General features: G+C 38.5%; 1 protein-coding gene, 3 non-coding genes and 1 pseudogene across 4 annotated transcripts; 4 read left to right on the top strand and 1 right to left on the bottom strand.

Moving 5' to 3' along the window:
* The first annotated feature begins 1,124 nt into the window (after window positions 1-1,124).
* On the top strand, window positions 1,125-3,083 carry LOC116144773 (annotated as a pseudogene).
* LOC116144779 lies at window positions 1,290-1,374 on the top strand. Its single transcript, XR_004130323.1, has one exon. It is a non-coding gene; the product is annotated as a small nucleolar RNA U31b (small nucleolar RNA).
* On the top strand, window positions 1,814-1,891 carry LOC116144777. Its single transcript, XR_004130321.1, has one exon. It is a non-coding gene; the product is annotated as a small nucleolar RNA Z195/SNORD33/SNORD32 family (small nucleolar RNA).
* On the top strand, window positions 1,987-2,071 carry LOC116144778. The gene has a single exon (XR_004130322.1). It is a non-coding gene; the product is annotated as a small nucleolar RNA Z196/R39/R59 family (small nucleolar RNA).
* Window positions 3,084-8,273: 5,190 nt separating the features above from the next.
* Window positions 8,274-10,799, bottom strand: LOC116144748 (pentatricopeptide repeat-containing protein At5g46460, mitochondrial-like). The gene has a single exon (XM_031430180.1). The coding sequence runs from the start codon at window positions 10,787-10,789 to the stop codon at window positions 8,711-8,713; it is 2,079 nt and encodes a 692-aa protein (XP_031286040.1). The 5' UTR covers window positions 10,790-10,799; the 3' UTR covers window positions 8,274-8,710.
* Between the last annotated feature and the right edge of the window lie 10,119 nt (window positions 10,800-20,918).

Raw genomic sequence — 20,918 nt, 5'->3', positions numbered from 1 at the left:
TTTTGGTTTTGGTACCTACAGTTAGGAACTGGAACCAGAACCAGGAACCGAGACTAATATAAAATAAAATTGAATAGTTGGGGGTTTAATAAAAACTTTTGTAGAAAATGTAACGTGAATACATTTATATTTATATTTCATAACATTTAAAGTAAGTTGGTTTAACTTTTGAGAATCTACGTTTACAAAGGAATGAAGTTTGTAATTTTGAATTTGTAATTTGTAATTTTATTTTTGTTAACGGGGGGGGGGGATTTGTAAGTTTTAAGGGTTTTTTTTGCTATTTTTAAAACTTTTGAGGGATTGTAATTTTACAGGGTAACCGAAACCGTTGTTATAGGTTTCAGTTCTGGGTATCCAAGAGCCAAAACTATCGATTCCGGTTTCAAATTTTAAGGAATCGTCGATTATTGTTCCTTCAAAAAATGTAAGGTACTCGAAATTGAACACCCCTACTGGAGAGGGTGAGAGCCCTATCGCGTCCGGACCTTGTCGTACAATGAGACATTGTCTACGAGACGCGTTATTTGGCTAAAAGGTTTGCCATCCGGCTAGAAGGGGAGAGGTAACCTGAAAATTTAGAGCGTTGTGAAGAGAATTTTGTCTCTAATAAAAAGTTATAGTTAATTCAATTCAGTAATTTTCTAAATTTTTTTACTCTCATTGGACTCAGACTCCTGAAAATATAAACTCTAATCTTAAGCCATCTAAATTGAATCCCAATAACTAAATATGGGCTCGCTTAGGCCCATTTAGAGACACTGGTCTAGTCCAAAGTCCAAAAGGATTCTTCAAAATAAAATTAGCCCAATTGACAATAACCTGACCTTTCGTCACCCAAACACTTAATCTCCACCGTCGATTTGTCCTACTCAAACTGAGTTCTCTATTTTAAAACATTGATCGCAAATGAAACCCTACATATCCACTCTTCTCTATATAAAGCTCCAGCAAACCCTCGTAAACTCGGCGGCTAAACAGAAAACCCTAGCCGAACTCGCTGTGAGTTCTCTCCTCTCTAACCTTCTCTATATTTGCCTCTCACTTTCACTTATTTCTTTGTATTGATTACTCTTGCTTTTGTTTTTGAATCTGTTTAGAGGCAGGTAAGTTGGAGAGGAGCAATGGCGGTACCGTTACTGTCGAAGAAGATAGTGAGAAGAGGCCAAGAAGTTCAAGAGGCCCCAAAGCGACCGCAAGATCTCCGTCAAGGTAAAATAATAATGCTATGTCGAAACTACACGCGTATCGTTGTTTATTTTATTTGAATTACGAGCTTTGAAGGAAATGAATATGATGATTGTTTTGTCGCCCCAGTCTTATTTGCATCAAAAAATAATGGTGCATGTGGTGATTGACATTCTTATCTGATTCTGGTTGTATTGTTGTAATTCAACTTAACGCCCGTCGTATGTTTTGTTTGGCTGATTTTTAGTTTGTTAAAATGGATGTGACGATGATAGCTATTGACACCCAGTCTCACTTGCGTCTTTTGATGTAATATGGTGAGTTAGCGATCGACTATCTGATCCTTTAATTAGGTGTACGAGTAGATGTGTCGTGGACCTTGTTTTTTTTTTTTTTTTTTTTTTTTTTTTTTTTTTTTTTTTTTTTTTTTTTTTTTTTTTAATTTGGTGCTGTGTAGGGATGTGATGATTTCGTTTTGACACCCAGTCTGACTTCCAATGGAAGGTGGTGATACATATCGACCTTTTATCTGATCCCACAGCACTTAAAAAACTATTTTTAATCTATGTATTAATAAATTTATGTTCTTAACTCTTAAGTTAAAGTTTTAGTTATAGAATATGCAACAAGATGTGATGATATCAATCCATAAATTCTGTTAGTTGATGATGAATTCAAAACATGCACTACCATCTGATCTTAGTTGCTTATTCAAATAACTGTGGTTTTATTTTTAAATGGAAAGTTTTAAAATGTTTTGTTTTAGATCAATTTTGCAGCAGTTTTCAATTCTTTTCCTGCAATCTATGATGCAATCTACCCATACTTTCTGATTTACCTGTGATTATTGTTTAAAAATCACCATCTTTCGGCTGAGGTTGCAGCATTTTTGTTGATCTTTGTAGTTTTTAATTTTCTCCTTTTTGATGGCTGTTTTAGAAATTTGCCCATGGTATCTAATGTCCAGAACTTTTGTAGCTGGACATTTCGTTTTAAGGGCAGATATAAAAGAACAGGTCTTTGCGACACAGTTAGCTTAATATCTATCAAGCTCTCTGTTACTTTATCCCTGCTCACATCTTTTTGCACTCTTATCTAGTTCTTGGATTTCAAGTCATGAATGCAATAAAAATGTTTTATTGAAAATTTAGTGTCAAGAAATTCTTAAGAAGGTTGGCAAGAGAGAATTTAGTGTTTTATATGTATAATTCGTTTCTGATTTGCTACTACAATTTCTTTGTTAATATTTACATCCTGATGGTGACATTTAGTTTGATTATGTTTTCCTTTCCCTTATATGACAGGAAAACTGGCGTAGACCAAAGGGTATTGATTCTCGAGTGCGAAGAAAGTTCAAGGGATGCACTCTTATGCCTAACATTGGTTATGGTTCAGACAAGAAGACTCGCCATTATCTTCCAAATGGCTTCAAGAAATTTGTGGTCCACAATGTCAATGAGCTCGAGCTGTTGATGATGCACAACAGGTAAACTCCTAAATTCATCAATAACTGGATTCTTTTAACTTGCGTTTATCCCTCTTAGAATTTGCTTTTATGTTCATATTAATATTCTTTCCTTTTCTTCCAGGACTTACTGTGCTGAGATTGCACATGATGTTTCCACAAAGAAGAGGAAAGAGATTGTGGAACGAGCTGCTCAGCTTGATGTTGTTGTAACTAACAAGCTTGCTAGGTTGCGCAGCCAGGAGGATGAATGAGCTTAAACTAGTTTTGATTGTGTTTAGTATTGAGCTTTGTTTATTAAAATGCTTAAATCACAATTTTGATAATTCTGACATCAAAAGTTGTAGCTCAGGGGATTTTCATTCCCAGCTGTTGGATGTTATTTTTTGTTTAATGATAATACAGTCATGTTTGAGATGTTATGTGATAATTACCATTCTGTTTGGTACTGGTATATGTTTTTTAAATACATAAGCTTATGTCAGTAAATGTAGTAGTATGTATCATAGAAAAACAATCAATCAAATTTAATATGAAATTTCATCTTTATGAGTGAAAGGTTGTAACCCAAGTGATTAATCTGAGAATAATAATAATACATCTATAATTTTTTTATGCAAATTTATCTGGCAAAGATGATTAAGTGATTTTAAATTTAAAATAGACTTTTTCTACACTATTTTTTGCTATATTTACTAATTTGAGTATAGAGATTTGTAAATAGGGATTACATGAAGTTGAGAATGAGCATTACAACTAAAGTTGTAGCTTAGGGATTTGAAATCCAGCCAGTTCATTCAGGGCCTTTCCAGGTCGGGTTACTAATTTTGACTGTTCATGGCAAACTCTAGAGAGGACGGTGATAATGAGCAATTGGTTGTTGGGATGTTGGGGGTTTTGAAGAGGAAGGACTAGTGAGTCGAAAGGTGGTGATGGAGGTGATTTATGGTGAGTGAAACGATTAGAAATCGCAAAATCACATAACAGCAACAACAGGCTGTTGGCGAGGCAAATGGGGGTGGGATAAGATTGGTTTTGGAGGTTGAGGGGAGAGTTTTTGTGGTGATGGAGTGTGTTGTCGATGCTGGAAACAAGCCTTATTTGATTTGGGTTGTCAACGTCGACAATGTAATTTGGGGTGTTGTTGTAGGATTTTAAACCTGTAGAGACTTGTGTCATTTGTTAGCGGTGTTTTGGTAGGTTTTCAAACTTGTAAAGACTTATGGAATTTGTTACGAGTGTTTTTATTGGATTTCAAACCTTTGGACATGCTGACGTCATCAGTTTGACCCGCCAGTCTAACCAGTTCAATTGATTAACCCAAGACTCAGCCACTTTGCCGGGTTTCACCTCGGGCGGGTTTTAATACCTTGGCTCAGCGGATTTCTACTATATATATGGTCAAATATTCGAAGAGTTCAGTGATTTGGGAATATGTTGGAGTTGATGCTAACTGCTGTCCACTGATCTTACTCCTCAATTATACCTTGGTTATTCTTTGCAAAGACACATCACACATCACACATCCCACACCCACTCATCTATTCTTTTCCTAAAAGCATATATCACTAATCTTATCAGATGCTTAAAGCCAAAGCTGCCTTCTTAATTACTCTTTCCCTTACAGTTTATTGGTCTGGTGGGAGAGTGGGCGGTAAAAAGGAAGGCTGAAGGCCCCCCCTCCCCTCCTTTCTGTTATTATATGCACTTGAGGTATCTTTCATTTATTCTTTTATTTAACAATTCATTAATTTACCCTATAACTATCTCTAGTACCACTACTTGAATTCCAAGAAAAAGAATGAGTGAGTTGATGAATACTGTGGTGTGTAATGGAACTGGAGAGATCATGGGGACAAAGTTCAATCAATGGAACGCGAGTACTGGTATTGTTACAACTGTTGATGATGTGGGCAGTGATTCTACAGAAAATCAAGAAATATTGAATAAAATAGGCGATGTGAAGTCTGATTCTCATGAAGATAATGAACACCAAGTTTCAACTGGTGTTGAAGGAGTAGAAGAAGAGTTAGGGGATTCCATTAGTCTAATCACTAACTACAATGAAGAGCTGGAATGGTCGATTGAGTGGCGCAACGGTGCGTGATGCGTTGTTTTTTTTTTTTTTTTTTTTTTCATTGGAGTTTTTAGTTGCCTCAACTAATCTTTAGAGACCTTGGAACTATCAACTAGATAAGAGTTTAAGTAGTCACCCTTTCAACCTTATTAAAGCTTGAGAGATTCGAATTCTAACTCATAAATTCATAGAACTTCTTTATGTTTTATTACCATTAGGCCACCCAACAATGCTTATGTATGATTTAGTTTTTGAGAAATGCTAACCTTACAAAGATGTATACAAAGACAAATGCTACCCTTAATCTTCATAATTGTCTTTCTCTCTCTCTCTCTTTTTCCCTTCTTTCAAGGGTAGGATTTATCTTTGTATGCCACTCTTTGTATGCATCTTTGTAAGACTAACATTCCTCTTAGTTTTTTGGCGTCCAAATTCCAAACCAATACAGGGAATGGTTCTTGAAAATATCATATATGCTGTTTCATTTTATTTGGTTAATTAGTTCATGAGCTTTTGAGGAGCTTGAATTAGACTCATAAACCATTTACCTACCAAGCGTCTCTCTTACAGTTGAAAGGTTTTGTTTGGCGCTCTTTCCCNAGCTTGCTAGGTTGCGCAGCCAGGAGGATGAATGAGCTTAAACTAGTTTTGATTGTGTTTAGTATTGAGCTTTGTTTATTAAAATGCTTAAATCACAATTTTGATAATTCTGACATCAAAAGTTGTAGCTCAGGGGATTTTCATTCCCAGCTGTTGGATGTTATTTTTTGTTTAATGATAATACAGTCATGTTTGAGATGTTATGTGATAATTACCATTCTGTTTGGTACTGGTATATGTTTTTTAAATACATAAGCTTATGTCAGTAAATGTAGTAGTATGTATCATAGAAAAACAATCAATCAAATTTAATATGAAATTTCATCTTTATGAGTGAAAGGTTGTAACCCAAGTGATTAATCTGAGAATAATAATAATACATCTATAATTTTTTTATGCAAATTTATCTGGCAAAGATGATTAAGTGATTTTAAATTTAAAATAGACTTTTTCTACACTATTTTTTGCTATATTTACTAATTTGAGTATAGAGATTTGTAAATAGGGATTACATGAAGTTGAGAATGAGCATTACAACTAAAGTTGTAGCTTAGGGATTTGAAATCCAGCCAGTTCATTCAGGGCCTTTCCAGGTCGGGTTACTAATTTTGACTGTTCATGGCAAACTCTAGAGAGGACGGTGATAATGAGCAATTGGTTGTTGGGATGTTGGGGGTTTTGAAGAGGAAGGACTAGTGAGTCGAAAGGTGGTGATGGAGGTGATTTATGGTGAGTGAAACGATTAGAAATCGCAAAATCACATAACAGCAACAACAGGCTGTTGGCGAGGCAAATGGGGGTGGGATAAGATTGGTTTTGGAGGTTGAGGGGAGAGTTTTTGTGGTGATGGAGTGTGTTGTCGATGCTGGAAACAAGCCTTATTTGATTTGGGTTGTCAACGTCGACAATGTAATTTGGGGTGTTGTTGTAGGATTTTAAACCTGTAGAGACTTGTGTCATTTGTTAGCGGTGTTTTGGTAGGTTTTCAAACTTGTAAAGACTTATGGAATTTGTTACGAGTGTTTTTATTGGATTTCAAACCTTTGGACATGCTGACGTCATCAGTTTGACCCGCCAGTCTAACCAGTTCAATTGATTAACCCAAGACTCAGCCACTTTGCCGGGTTTCACCTCGGGCGGGTTTTAATACCTTGGCTCAGCGGATTTCTACTATATATATGGTCAAATATTCGAAGAGTTCAGTGATTTGGGAATATGTTGGAGTTGATGCTAACTGCTGTCCACTGATCTTACTCCTCAATTATACCTTGGTTATTCTTTGCAAAGACACATCACACATCACACATCCCACACCCACTCATCTATTCTTTTCCTAAAAGCATATATCACTAATCTTATCAGATGCTTAAAGCCAAAGCTGCCTTCTTAATTACTCTTTCCCTTACAGCTTATTGGTATGGTGGGAGAGTGGGCGGTAAAAAGGAAGGCTGAAGGCCCCCCCTCCCCTCCTTTCTGTTATTATATGCACTTGAGGTATCTTTCATTTATTCTTTTATTTAACAATTCATTAATTTACCCTATAACTATCTCTAGTACCACTACTTGAATTCCAAGAAAAAGAATGAGTGAGTTGATGAATACTGTGGTGTGTAATGGAACTGGAGAGATCATGGGGACAAAGTTCAATCAATGGAACGCGAGTACTGGTATTGTTACAACTGTTGATGATGTGGGCAGTGATTCTACAGAAAATCAAGAAATATTGAATAAAATAGGCGATGTGAAGTCTGATTCTCATGAAGATAATGAACACCAAGTTTCAACTGGTGTTGAAGGAGTAGAAGAAGAGTTAGGGGATTCCATTAGTCTAATCACTAACTACAATGAAGAGCTGGAATGGTCGATTGAGTGGCGCAACGGTGCGTGATGCGTTGTTTTTTTTTTTTTTTTTTTTTTCATTGGAGTTTTTAGTTGCCTCAACTAATCTTTAGAGACCTTGGAACTATCAACTAGATAAGAGTTTAAGTAGTCACCCTTTCAACCTTATTAAAGCTTGAGAGATTCGAATTCTAACTCATAAATTCATAGAACTTCTTTATGTTTTATTACCATTAGGCCACCCAACAATGCTTATGTATGATTTAGTTTTTGAGAAATGCTAACCTTACAAAGATGTATACAAAGACAAATGCTACCCTTAATCTTCATAATTGTCTTTCTCTCTCTCTCTCTTTTTCCCTTCTTTCAAGGGTAGGATTTATCTTTGTATGCCACTCTTTGTATGCATCTTTGTAAGACTAACATTCCTCTTAGTTTTTTGGCGTCCAAATTCCAAACCAATACATGGAATGGTTCTTGAAAATATCATATATGCTGTTTCATTTTATTTGGTTAATTAGTTCATGAGCTTTTGAGGAGCTTGAATTAGACTCATAAACCATTTACCTACCAAGCGTCTCTCTTACAGTTGAAAGGTGTTGTTTGGCGCTCTTTCCCACTCTTCTCTCTCATGTACCTGAGTTAGTTACAAGGTCTCCAATGGTCAGTAATTGAAAGAGACATCACTGTACAACTTAATGGAAGATATATTTATGAAGAGAAGAGACATGTCCAAGAGAAGGAAAGAAAAATGGAGAGAGAGAAGGAAGATACGGAAGAAGTGAAAAAGATGTTGAGTGAGTTGAATGTGGAGCTTTATAATATCAAGCACATCATTTCTCTTCATCTGGGAGTTTCTGATGGTAAGGATTGGAAGGTTGAAGAAGTGAGTAACGTGAGCAGAGATTCTAAAGAAACTGGGGAGGAAAGTCAAGAAATATTATTGAAGAGACAAGGCGAAGTGAAAGAGATCCTTCTTGATTCATCCAACCAGGAAATTTCAATTGACATTGAAGATATTCCTACGAATATTGAAGGACCAGAAGAAGAAGATAAGTTAAGGGATTCCATTAGTCTAATCGACTACTATGATGAAGAGTTGGAATGGTCGATAGAGTGGCGAAACGGTGCTTAAAAGCATGCTTTAGTTTCTTGTCATCCATTGTAATACAGGACAATGGCTCTTTGAAATATAACATTTCTTATATGTAAGCATTACTCATAGAGAAATACATGTAAGGAAAACACAAAATAAGAATGTTACTATTGAAAGTTTCAGATGATAAACTGTTATTGTAGAAAGTGAATAGCCCTCTTGAGATACACAGAGGGAATGAGAAAGCCCTTTAGTTGACACTGAATTTACCTTCGAGAATTTAGTCTCCCTCCCTAATTTTTTTACTAGTCCAAACTAGGAATGTGAAAAAATGGTTCTCTTTGATCTATATATATAGAACCAGAAATCTCTTTTTTCAACTTTAGCAGTTTTTTCTCCACTTTGATCTATATATGCCAGCAAACATTGTCTGCTCCTGTTAGTGCTACCAATAATCCCCACAAGAACAAGTGCCATTTCTAAAGTGGTGAAAACGGCTAGAATCTCTTAGGACAATCTCACGTCCTGCGATCTTTGCTATAAGCTTAATCGCAGAATGGCAATCCCCACATACACGAAGATTTTTCATCACTGTTATAGTACTACACTCCACAGTACTTACCAATGCAAATGCAATAGCAAGCCTTTCACTATGGTAAGACAACATCTCTTCCTTCTGTTCATTCTCAACATCATGCAGAGAAAACCTTTTGTCCGGAGTATAGCCAAATTCCTTTAACTTTCCTCCTAACCAGTCCAGCTTTTGATATATTTTTTCACTGAGAGGGTGTGACCTATCACCAGAAAGAAACTCATGCCTCACTCCCTTTAAGTTTACCCAACTGCATCCTGGTTGTTTTACGATACCCTCTTGTTTCATCTTCAGCCTGAATTGTGAGACGTCACTCCATTTACCAGCTGAAGCATAAATATTGCACAATAAAACATAAGCGGCACTGCAGTGAGGCTCTAGATCAAGAATGCATTTTGCAGCTCTTTCAGCCATTTCCAAATTGGAATGCATCCTACAAGCACTAAGTAAAGCTAGCCATATCGAAGAATTTGCTTCCATAGGCATATTCCTAATTAACTCCTCTGCTTCTTCTAATTTCCCAAATCTGCCCAAGATATCTACCATACAAACATAGTGCTGAGGCCTCATCTTGTTGGATTTATATCTACTAAAATACTCAAAAAAGGATTTCCCCTTCTGTAACATCCCAGAACGGCTGCAAGCAGAAAGCAAGCCAGTGAATGTAATTTCATCTGCATCTACCCCTGCACATATCATTTGTTTAAAGAGTGTTAAAGTCAACTGACCACATCCATGTTTTGCACTTCCAACAATCATTGAGTTCCAAGAGACAATATTCTTCTCACCAATTTTCGTAAATACAGCCACAGCATCATTTACATTTCCACATTCACAATACATGACGGTAAGAGAATTACCCACAAAGACATCATTTTCCAAACCTAGTTTTATTGCCAACATGTGGATCTCTTTACCCCGGTCAATAGCCTCTAGTTTCCAACATGAATTCAAGACACTAGTGAATGTAGTTTGATTTGGAAGTATGCCCATGATAATCATGTCAGAAAAAATCGTCAATGCTTTCTCATGCTTACCATTGAAACCACTCCCCGTCAAAAGAGCTGTCCATACCACCACATTCATATGCAATTTTTCATTAAAAATGTTGTAAGCATCCTCTATTTGCTTGCAGTTTGCATACAACATAATAAGCGAAGCACATATAAACTCATCAAAACAAAACCCAATCTTAATAACATTACCATGAACCTGCACCCCTAAACATACATCCAACACATTAGCACAAGCCGTCAAAATACAAGCAAATGTGTTTGAAGTGGGAACAATACCAGAACCCACCATCTTCTTAAAAAGAAACAAAGACTCATCATGCCTCCCATTGCTATCAAGCCCACTAATCATCGAAGTCCACGAAATCACATTCCTACAAGGAGTCTCCTCAAACAACCTTAAAGCATCCTCAACTCTACCATTACAACAATACCCATGAATCATCGAATTCGATGCCGCCACATCTCTTACAGGCATCTCATAAAACAACCTCTCAGCCTTATCAACATGTCCAAACTGTAAATACCCATTAATCATGGTTGTCCAAGAAACAACACTTCTATCACGCATTTTATCGAACATCTTTGTAGCCATAGCTAAATCGCCACAATCTAAACACCCTTTAACCATTGTGTTCCAAGAAATCATGTCTCTAAAGCTCATTTTGTCAAAAAGGGTCAATGCATCATCAAGTCTATTGTTTTGAGTGTAACCAGTGATCATTATAGTGCATAAATGAGTACTAGGTGATGGGATTTCATCAAAAAGCTTGCGAGCAAGGTCTAATCTTCGGTTTCTTATGTGATTTTGGAGTAAAAATTTGTAAGATGGAACGCTTTGATTGGTGTAATTCATTAAACCCATAACGGGTTTGGAGAAAATTTTGAAATTCTGAAATATGGCGCGACATGTTGACATGGAGATGGAGTAACTATCACTCAATGCTCAAGCCAAAAACAAATCAGAAAAGCTCTTATATATTATAATTCCAAACGGCACCGTTTCTTTGCCCATGGTGAATGCCAAAGCATATTTTGTTTCTATCGTCTTTCTACACTAAAACGCAGCGTTTTGGTTCTATAAACTGGATATTTATAACTTGTGGATGTGGGTAATGTTTAAAAAATATATAATTATAATTTCAACAAAAATTATATAAATAAATCAATTTTTTTATGTTCATGATTTGAGGATGCATGTAAAGAGTTGCAAGAAAAAGGACATAACAAAAACATGCCCATATTGAATATTTAGAACAAACCACCACTAGGGTGGTCGAGTGATTAACTAAGACTCTTAAGTGTATTACTCAAGAAGGGTTTCAGTTTGATTCACCTCAGTTGCTAATAGGGGTGATCACTGGAAGCTTACTCGATCGTTAATTTCAAGGTCTTGAGAAATTAGTTGAGATACGTACAAACTGACCTTTAAATTTAATATTACAAAATCATACAAAACCATTCAAAGTTGGCTTTTAGATAATGAAGTGTTTTGTTCTCTACTTCTGATTTTTTTATAAAATATAATTATAAATGTGCTTTTTATATGTTTTTTAAATTCATTGAAATTATAGTCAATAGTTACTACCATATTATATTGCAGTGTTGTACTGAGTCCTAGGGGTGAGCGGTTCCGGGTACCCTATACTTTCCAGGGGAATCGAAACCGGAACCGCATAGTGCAAGTTCCCAAAAAAAGGAACCGAAATTGGAACCACACAGTGCAGGTTCTTCAATTCAAGAAACCGGAACCTAAAATGCAGGTTCCGGTTCTTTTCCTGGGTACCCTGTGAAAAATCAATTACCACCCTATTAGTTTAAAAAATGACAAAAAATACTTTAAAAGTTTACAAATACACCCCTAACAAATTTTGATTATTCATTCATTTGTGTCCAATGTACTCATAACCTATAATCTCTGGGCAACACTTGAATTCAATCAATTCATCAAAATTCACATAAAATTCATCAATCAAAACCAAAATACAAACAATTATTCATCACAATTCACATCAAATAAATTCACCAAAATCATTCAAATATTACATTATAATTATTAAATTATAATGTAATGTTATAATTAATTAAGTGATCATACTATAATGTAATGTTATAAATACTTATAATTATTTAAATAGTTATTTAACAATAATGTAATGTTATAATCAATTAAATTTCTAATAATTTAATTAATTATTTATGTTTAATGTTTATAATATAATGTCATAATTAATTAAGTAATCATTTATTTATGTAATGTTATAATTAATTAAGTGATCATACTACAATGTAAATTATAATGTTATAATTAATTAAGTAATATACTATTTAATTATAATATAATATTATAATTAATTAAATTGTTAATCATTTAGTTAAATATTGTAATATTGTTTATAATAGAATGTTATAATTAATTAAGTAATCATACTATAAATTTATAATGTAATATTATAATTAGTAAAATTCTAATCATTTAATTAAGTATTGTGTAAATTAATAAATTACTAATGTTTATAATATAATGTCATAATCAATTAAGTAATCATTTAATATTTTAATTATGTAATATTATATTAATTATATGATCATATTATAATAGTATAATATAATGTTAATATGTTATAATGAATTAAATAATCATACTATAAATCTATAATTTAATATTATAATTAATTAAATTTCTAATTATTTAATTAATATACTAACGTTTATAATGGAATATTATAATTAATTAAGTAATCATATTATAAATATATAAGGTAATGTTATAATTAATTAAATTTTTAATCGTTTAATTAAGTAATGTAATAATATAGTAAATTACTTATGTTTATAATATAATGTTATAAATTCATAACTAATTATGTAATCATTTAACTATGTAATGTTACAATTAAGTAAGTGATCATAATATAATGTAATATAATAATGTTATAATTTAATTGAGTAATTATTTAACTATAATGTAATGCTTAATTAATGTTTATAATGTAATGTTTATAAGGTAATGTTATAATTAATTAAATTTCTAATCATTTAATTAAGTATTGTACTAATGTTTATGTAGTAAATTAGTAATTACTAATGTTTATAATATAATATCATAACTCATAATCAATTAAGTAATTATTTAATTATGTAATGTTATAATTAATTATGTAATCATACTATCATATAATGTTATAGTGAATTAAGTAATCAGATTATAGATCTTTAATGTAATATTATAATTAATTAAATTTTTAATCATTTAATTAAGTAATATAATAAATAATAATGTAGTAAATTACTAATGTTTATAATGTAATGTTATAAATTTATAACTAATTAAGTAATTATTTAACTATGTAATACTATAATTAATTAAGTGATTATAATATAATATAATGTAATAATGTTATAATTTAATTAAGTAATTATTTAACTACAATGTAATATTTAATTAATTAAATTTCTAATCATTTAATTAAGTAATAATTTGTTTATAATGTAATGTTATAATTAATGTTTATAATATAATGTCATAATCAATTAAATAATTATCTAATTATGTAATGTTATAATTAATTATGTAATCAACTAATAATATTATAATGAAATATTAATTATAATGTAATGTTACAATTAATTACGTAATCGTACTATAAATTTATAATGTAATATTGTAATTAATTAAATTTATAATAATTTAATTAAGTATTATGCTAAATTGTTATTGTTTATGTAGTAAATTAGTAATTACTAATATTTATAATATGTTATGCCTAAAGATATAAGGGCTGACGTCAAGACCTTTTAGCCTGCAAAAGTTAGATAATTGGAACAGCCATCGTCTGCGTCTATCAGGATAGTGGGCGCGCGTCAGGCTAGTCAGGAGGCTGTGGTGCTCCCACGTGTCCAATCCCTGCTCTAAATCGCGCAAATCACTCTGGAAGGTGGGCAATGTGACATAAAGAAGGATTTGCACGGATAATCCCACTAACTCGCAGATTTAGTGATGATTGCCTTAAAGCATCTGACTATAAATTAGGAATTCATCTCTCATTAAGGGGATTCGCACATTTTTTCACTTAATTAATTACCCTCTCTTTTCTCAGCAGTTGATACCTTGTAATATCATTATAAAGTCAGTCAGCTAATAGCGACCGAACCCCTATCATCAATATAAGCATCAGTGGACGTAGGACTTGCTACCTTAGCATCCGAACCACTTTAAAAACTGTCTCCATTGCATTTACTATCTCTCATCCATTACTTTCACGTGTGATTTCAGGGTCCCTTGCAACATTTCGCACATACGTTTCGTTGGTGCAAAATCCCGCATCAACAGTTTGGCATTAGAAGGAGGGGCTTGATTTAGTGTTCATCCTTCATCAGGAGAGTCTCCAACTTACCGGTTCTACAGCAACGAATGGCTTGCCAACCAGAACATGAGCAAACCAACCAGGACACTCAGGGGTCCCCCCAAGTTCAGGGGGATACCTCTTCCAAAAAACCTTTAGCCCCACAGAATACTGTAGGAGATATCCCGTCAAGCTCACAGCTTGACCCCGCTATAAGAAGCTACCTGGAGAGGTTTGATAATACTCTCCAGACAGTCAACCAAAGGTTAGACCATTTGGACCAAGGCACGCCATCCAAGTCAGCTGTGGCGGTACAACCGCCAAAAACGCCTGCAGGTCACTCAAAAGCGCGGCAAAGGGAAATAGCCCATGCCACGAGCGTTGCAGCGCGAAGGCGAAAGGGTAAGCAAGTGGCAAAAAGCAAGCCCACGGGCTCCAAAGGGCCAGCAAACACCAACCGCGTCCCAAGCAGAATACCAGTCTCGCTGAGACTCGGTGAAAAGACGCAGCCTGAGCTGTCCCACACCACATCGCAGGTACATACCCATAAAAGTGCTGGACGGGTTGATTCTTATCACCGTCAGCAAGCTAATCTTGGTCGCCACCGTGCGAGAGGGTCCCACACTTCGCGGTGGGGTTCTTACCACCGCAAAGGTTGTGAGAATACCCCGCACCTCTCATCGCCATCGCACTCCTCTAGTCAGCATGTGTCGTGAGTGGCTGGAACCGCCAACCGAGGCGAAGAAGAGCCCTACCTCTGGACATTCCTCAATCGTAACCGCAAGAATCGAACTCGCGTGGGTGAAAGCAACCACCAAGTGGCTCCGCTGTCGCAAATTGAAGAGCTACAGCAAGCTCTAGACAGGCTAAAGGCCCAGCAAAATGAGCAGGGACAGGTCGCACCTGCGTCCCCCTTCTCTCTCGAGGTGTTAGCCGCTGCACTCCCGCCAGGATTCAGGATGCCCGACATGCGGGCGTTTGATGGAAACTCCGATCCGCAGGATCATCTGTATGAATTTAACGACCTGATGGAGCTTCACCAGGTCTCAGACTTGGCAAAATGCTGTTGTCTAGCAGTAACATTGACCTCCCATGCCAAACGATGGTTCAGGTCGCTCCCAGCAGGGTCGGTCAGTTCGTGGCCTCAGATGAGCACGACGTTCCTCAGGCATTTTCAAGCGAATCGGAAGTTTTCAATGCCTTTGAGCTACCTTAGCAACATAAGGCAAGAAAGGGATGAATCCCTCCAGTCTTACATTGACCGTTTCCCCAAGGAACTCAACAAAATGGCTCATACTCCCGAAGAGTCTGTTTGGACTCTCATTATAGCCGGGGTTCACCTGCAAACCGACCTGTGGAAGGAATTACAAGCTGAGGACGATGTCTCCCTCATAGGATTCTACAACCTTGCGGAGAAATAACTCCGAATAGAAAATTCGTTGGCGGTACTATGCCGTCGTAACCCCGGCGTATCAAGCAATATTTCTGGTCGCGGGGAAAGTAGAAGAGCTGATCGCAGAGAGGACGCTGACGATCAGCGAAAAGGGAAGAAACCCCGCTACGAGCACAAGAAATCCTATGCTCCTGTTCCTCGTCGCGACCGCGACAGGACTCATTGTACTCCACTGAATGTGTCTATATCGACCATTCTTGATAAATCTGAGGAGGCCAGTCTGCTCGGTGAGCCAGAGCCCATGAAAACTCTCGCGACAGCCAGAAATAATAAAAAATACTGTCGCTTCCATCGGAACAACGGGCATCACACAGATGAATGCCGAGCTCTAAAGCAAGCGATCGAAGAACTCATCAAGAAAGGGCACTTCAAGGAGTATATTGATGACTCTGCTCCTGCAAAAGAGAAGAACCAAGAGGAACAAGGAAGAAAGCGTCGTGATCGCCGTGGGTATAGCAGTGTTAACATAATCTTTGGAGGACCACACCTTGTAGGAAATACACGAGACGCACAGGAAAGGTATGCTCGCGAAACCCATCACGACCCGATCAGGGTGATGAGCACATCGCAGCGACCACAAAAGGCTCGAAAGGAGGAGCCGATTGCCTTCTATGAGAAGGAGGCAGCTCGTTTGCATCATTCTCACGACGATGCCCTTGTGATCACGCCCTTAATAGGGTGCCATAATGTCCGCAGAATGCTCGTGGACAACGGAAGCACTGTGAACATCCTGTTCCAGACCACTTTTGAAAGAATGAACATGGACGAGGCCGACCTGAAGCCCGCTTCGATCCCTTTTTATGGCTTTACAGGGGACCACCTGATCCCCAAAGGAACGATCCAGCTCCAGTCACGCTCAGTGACTACGACGAGGTGACTAGGGTTACTGAATTCTTGGTCGTGGATTGCCCATCGACCTTCAATGGAATCTTGGGGCGACCTTTGTTGAGAAGCTTCAAGGCAGTCACTTCCATATATTATCTCAAGATGAAGCTCCCAACTCCAACAGGGATAGGGGAAGTGAGCGGATCGCAAAGCGCATCTCGCGACTGCTACATAAAAGCAGTGCAGATGGCGTGTAAAGGAAAGGGCATTTCGCGATGTATGCCCCACTAGGCTATGACGATCAGCCGGTTCGAACCACAGCTTGTCCCAGCAGAGGATAATATAGATCCTCGAATCTAGGAGATCTCTCCCAGCGGTCCGGTTGAGGATCTGTCCAAGGTTTCGGTTGATCCAAAAGAGCCGAGCCGGGTGTTAAGAATTGGAAGCTGTCTCAACCCCCAGGTCGCGCCCGAGCTGATAAGCTTCTTGATCGAAAACATCGATGTGTTTGCCTGGTCGCATGTAGATATGGTCGGGATCAGCCCGGACATCATTTGCCATGCGTTAAACATCGACGGTGAAGCCAAGCCAGTCCACCAGAAAAGAAGAGTAATGGATCCGGAGCGGTATGCCGCCTTAAAATTAGAAGTGGATAACCTCCTCCGAAATGGGTCCATCCGAGAAGCACTCTACCTGACCTGGGTTGCCAACCCAGTCCTGGTAAAGAAGCCAAATGGCAAGTGGCTAACCTACGTCGACTTTAGCGACCTCAATAAGGCCTGCCCTAAAGATAGCTTCCCCCTGCCAAGAATTGACCAGCTCGTTGATGCCACCTCGGGGCACGAGTTGCTTAGTTTTATGGATGCATACTTGGGATACAATCAAATTCCGATGTATGGGCCGGATGAGGAGCATACGTCCCTCATTACAGACAGGGGGCTGTATTGTTACAAAGTTAAGTCTTTCGGCCTCAAGAACGTTGATGCAACCTACCAATGATTGGTTAACCGAATGTTCTCTGACCAGATTGGGAGAACAATGGAGGTTTATGTGGACGACATGCTAGTCAAATCCCAGGTCACCTCAGAGCACATTGCGCATCTCGCTGAGATGTTTAACATCCTCCGGCTGTATAAGATGAAACTTAATCCTCTCAAGTGTTTATTCGGAGTATCATCAGGAAAGTTCCTGGGGTACATGGTTAACCAGCGGGGGATAGAAATAAACCCCAAGAAGATTCAAGCTCTGCTCGACATGGAGAGCCCGACCAGCAAAAAGCAGGTCATGTGCCTTAGCGGGTGAATAGCGGCACTTAGTCGCTTCATATCAAGATTAACAGATCACTGCTTGTCATTCTTCAATGTCTTAAAGGCCAACAAGAAGTTCGAGTGGACACTCGAGTGCGAACAGGCGTTCCAAAGCATAAAAGAACACCTCGGGAAACCACCTCTCCTGTCCAAGCCTTTTCCACAAGAAATCCTACTTCTGTACCTGTCCGTTTCTCAGTTCACGGCCAGCGCAGCTTTGATTCGGGAAGAGGAAAAGGCGCAGTGGCCAGTGTATTATACGAGCAAGCGCCTGACGGATGACGAGATGCGGTATCCAAAAATGGAGCGATTAGCCTATGCCCTGCTGATCGCCTCTAGAAAGCTGCGACCTTACTTCCACGCCCATACTATCCATGTGATGACTAATTACCTACTTAGACAAGTCCTTCAAAAGCCAGAAGCATTGGGTAAATTACTTAAATGGGCCATGGAATTAAGTCAGTTCGATCTTAAGTATAAGCCGAGATCGATTATAAAGGGCAGGCAGTTACTGACTTTATCTCAGAATTTTCTTATCTTCTGAGCAAGCAACAGCCTGGTGAAGCCATTCAGGAAGATATTCAGAACCTGTCGACCTGGAGCCTCTACGTCGACGAATCATCGAACAAAAAAAGGGCCGGTGTCGGTCTCCTTCTTTTGAGCCCCGAAGGGGCTCACATTCATGGCATTCTTCTGTTCGGATTTAAAGCGACCAACAACGAGGCTGAGTATGAAGCTCTGCTCGCCGGGTTACGGTTGGCCAGAGAAATGGGCGTAACCGCGATCAGTGTGTACAACGATTCCATGCTGGTCGTCAACCAAATTTTGGGGGAATATCAAGCCAAGGAAGAGAACATGGTCCGTTATCTGAGAGAAGCCAAGGCCGCACTCGAGCTGTTCAAACATTTTAAAATCACTCAGATTCTCAGAGACAACAACTCTGTGGTGGACCCCCTGGAAAGGATAGCCTCGTCGTTGGACTCAGAGGCACCAGATAGCATTCCTGTTCGGCTCGTCGAAACCCCAGGTATCAGCCCGAACAAACAGGCCGTGAATGCGACTCATTCTGATTCCTGAATGACTCCCATTTTTCTGTACCTCAAGAATGGGATCTTGCTGGACGATAAGGTCGAGGCAAGGGTCCTGCGAACAAGATCCGCTCGCTATACCCTCATCGGGGACCAGCTGTATAGGAGAGGATTTAGTGCCCCTCTCCTTCGATGTGTAACCAGCGAAGAAGCGGACTACATTATGAGGGAAATTCATGAAGGGATCTGCGGTAATCACACCGCCGCGCGATCTCTTGCAAACAAAGTTGTTCATCAAGGGTACTATTGGCCTCGAATTCAAGACGACGCTTACGACTTTGTCAAGAGATGCAATAAATGTCAGCGGTTCGCAAGCATACCGCGAGCTCCCTCCCACGAACTGATAACTATGACTAGCCCCTGGCCTTTTTCCATGTGGGGGATCAATCTCATTAGCCCCTTTCCAGTTGGAAAAGGGGGAGTCAAATATGTCGTGGTCGCGGTAGATTACTTCACCAAGTGGGTAGAAGTCGAATCGCTAGCCGCGATCATGACCAGAAAGCTGAAGGACTTCGTTTTCAGGAATATTGTGTGCCGTTTTGGAATTCCTCATACCCTCATTTCAGATAATGGAAAACAGTTCGACAATGAGGAATTCAAATAATTTTGTGACGAGCTAGACATCCATAAGAAATTCGCCTCTGTGGCAAGACCGCAAGAAAATGGCCAAGTTGAAGCTGTCAACAAAACCATCAAGCACACTCTGAAGGCAAAGCTTGGCGCAGCTAAAGGGAATTGGGCCGACGACCTCCCCGAAGTCCTATGGGTATACCAAATAACTCCAAGGACCTCCACCTCGGAAACACCCTTTTCGCTGGCATACGGGTGTGAAGCAATGATTCCCGTCGAGATAGGAACTGGTTCGTTTCGGAGAGACTTGTACAAGGAGACCGATAACGAAGCACTCATAAGGGCGAGCCTGGACCTTATTGAAGAACATCGTAGCAAGGCTTCGCTAAGGATAGCAGCTTATCAGCAGCGCATGAAGAAGTTCTTCGATTCAAGGGTTAAGCGAAGAGACTTCTAGGTCGGCGACCTGATGTTAAAAGAAGTTCTCCTCGGAACCAGAGAACCAAGTGCTGGAGTTTTAGGACCGAACTGGGAAGATCCGTACTGCATTGATAAAGTAATTAGATCGGGGACTTATCATCTCAAAAGGCTAAACTGTTCCAAGGTACCTCGGGCCTGGAATGCTGAACAGAAAATTGTAAAGGCATGTTATGATCTCTATGTATAATCCATTTCGTGCGAATAAGTTATGTTATCTTTGACTCAATGAATGTAAACGATCGGAAAGAACTCATGTATGATAAAGCGAACAGAAAATTGTAAAGGCAAAAATGTATTTCATTGCTATGGAGTACAGCAGGAAAGAAGGCATGATTACAAGACCTAATCCAGCCCTTACGGGGCTGACCTCCTCATCCTAGGGTTGGTCAGCTGAAGGTTTGTCTGCTGCGTGTCCCGAACCTTCTGGTCAGAAGGTCACCGCTTCATCATCCTCCCGTGCCATGGACATGAGTGTTTCCTGCTAGTCTGTCGGGAGGTCAGACATGTCTAGAAGAGGATTCTTTGGTCGCAAGGCATAAATAGAGTCGATTGCCCATTCGGCAGCCTTGTCCTCAACCTCCTCTGTCAAGGAAGCAACTTTCCCTTGACTCTCCTGAAGTTCAACTTCAAGAGCCTGCCTTAGCTTCTCAGAGGCCTCTCTCTCCTTTTTCTGGTCGCTTTCAGCTCCTGGTCGTTCTCCTCGGCCTGTCTGGAGAGTCTGGCTATGGTCTGCAAGGAGGTCACTTTCAGCTCCTGGTCGTTCTCCTCGGCCTGTCTGGAGAGTCTGGCTATGGTCCTTTGTAGCTCCTTTATCTCTTCTCCCTGTTTCTCGAGCTGCGCTTTCTGGAAATCCACCGTGCGAAGAGCCGTGTTTCTTTCATTCAAATAACTGTTCGCTGATTCGAGAGAGCCGCGTTTCTTTCATTCAAATAACTGTTCACCGATTCAAGAGACAGGTTTCTCTCTGCTTCAGCAGCTT

The sequence above is a fragment of the Pistacia vera genome, unplaced genomic scaffold (genome assembly GCF_008641045.1).
Source record: "Pistacia vera cultivar Batoury unplaced genomic scaffold, PisVer_v2 Contig455, whole genome shotgun sequence".
Classification (NCBI taxonomy): domain Eukaryota; kingdom Viridiplantae; phylum Streptophyta; class Magnoliopsida; order Sapindales; family Anacardiaceae; genus Pistacia; species Pistacia vera.
This window is presented reverse-complemented; position numbering and strand designations above follow the sequence as displayed.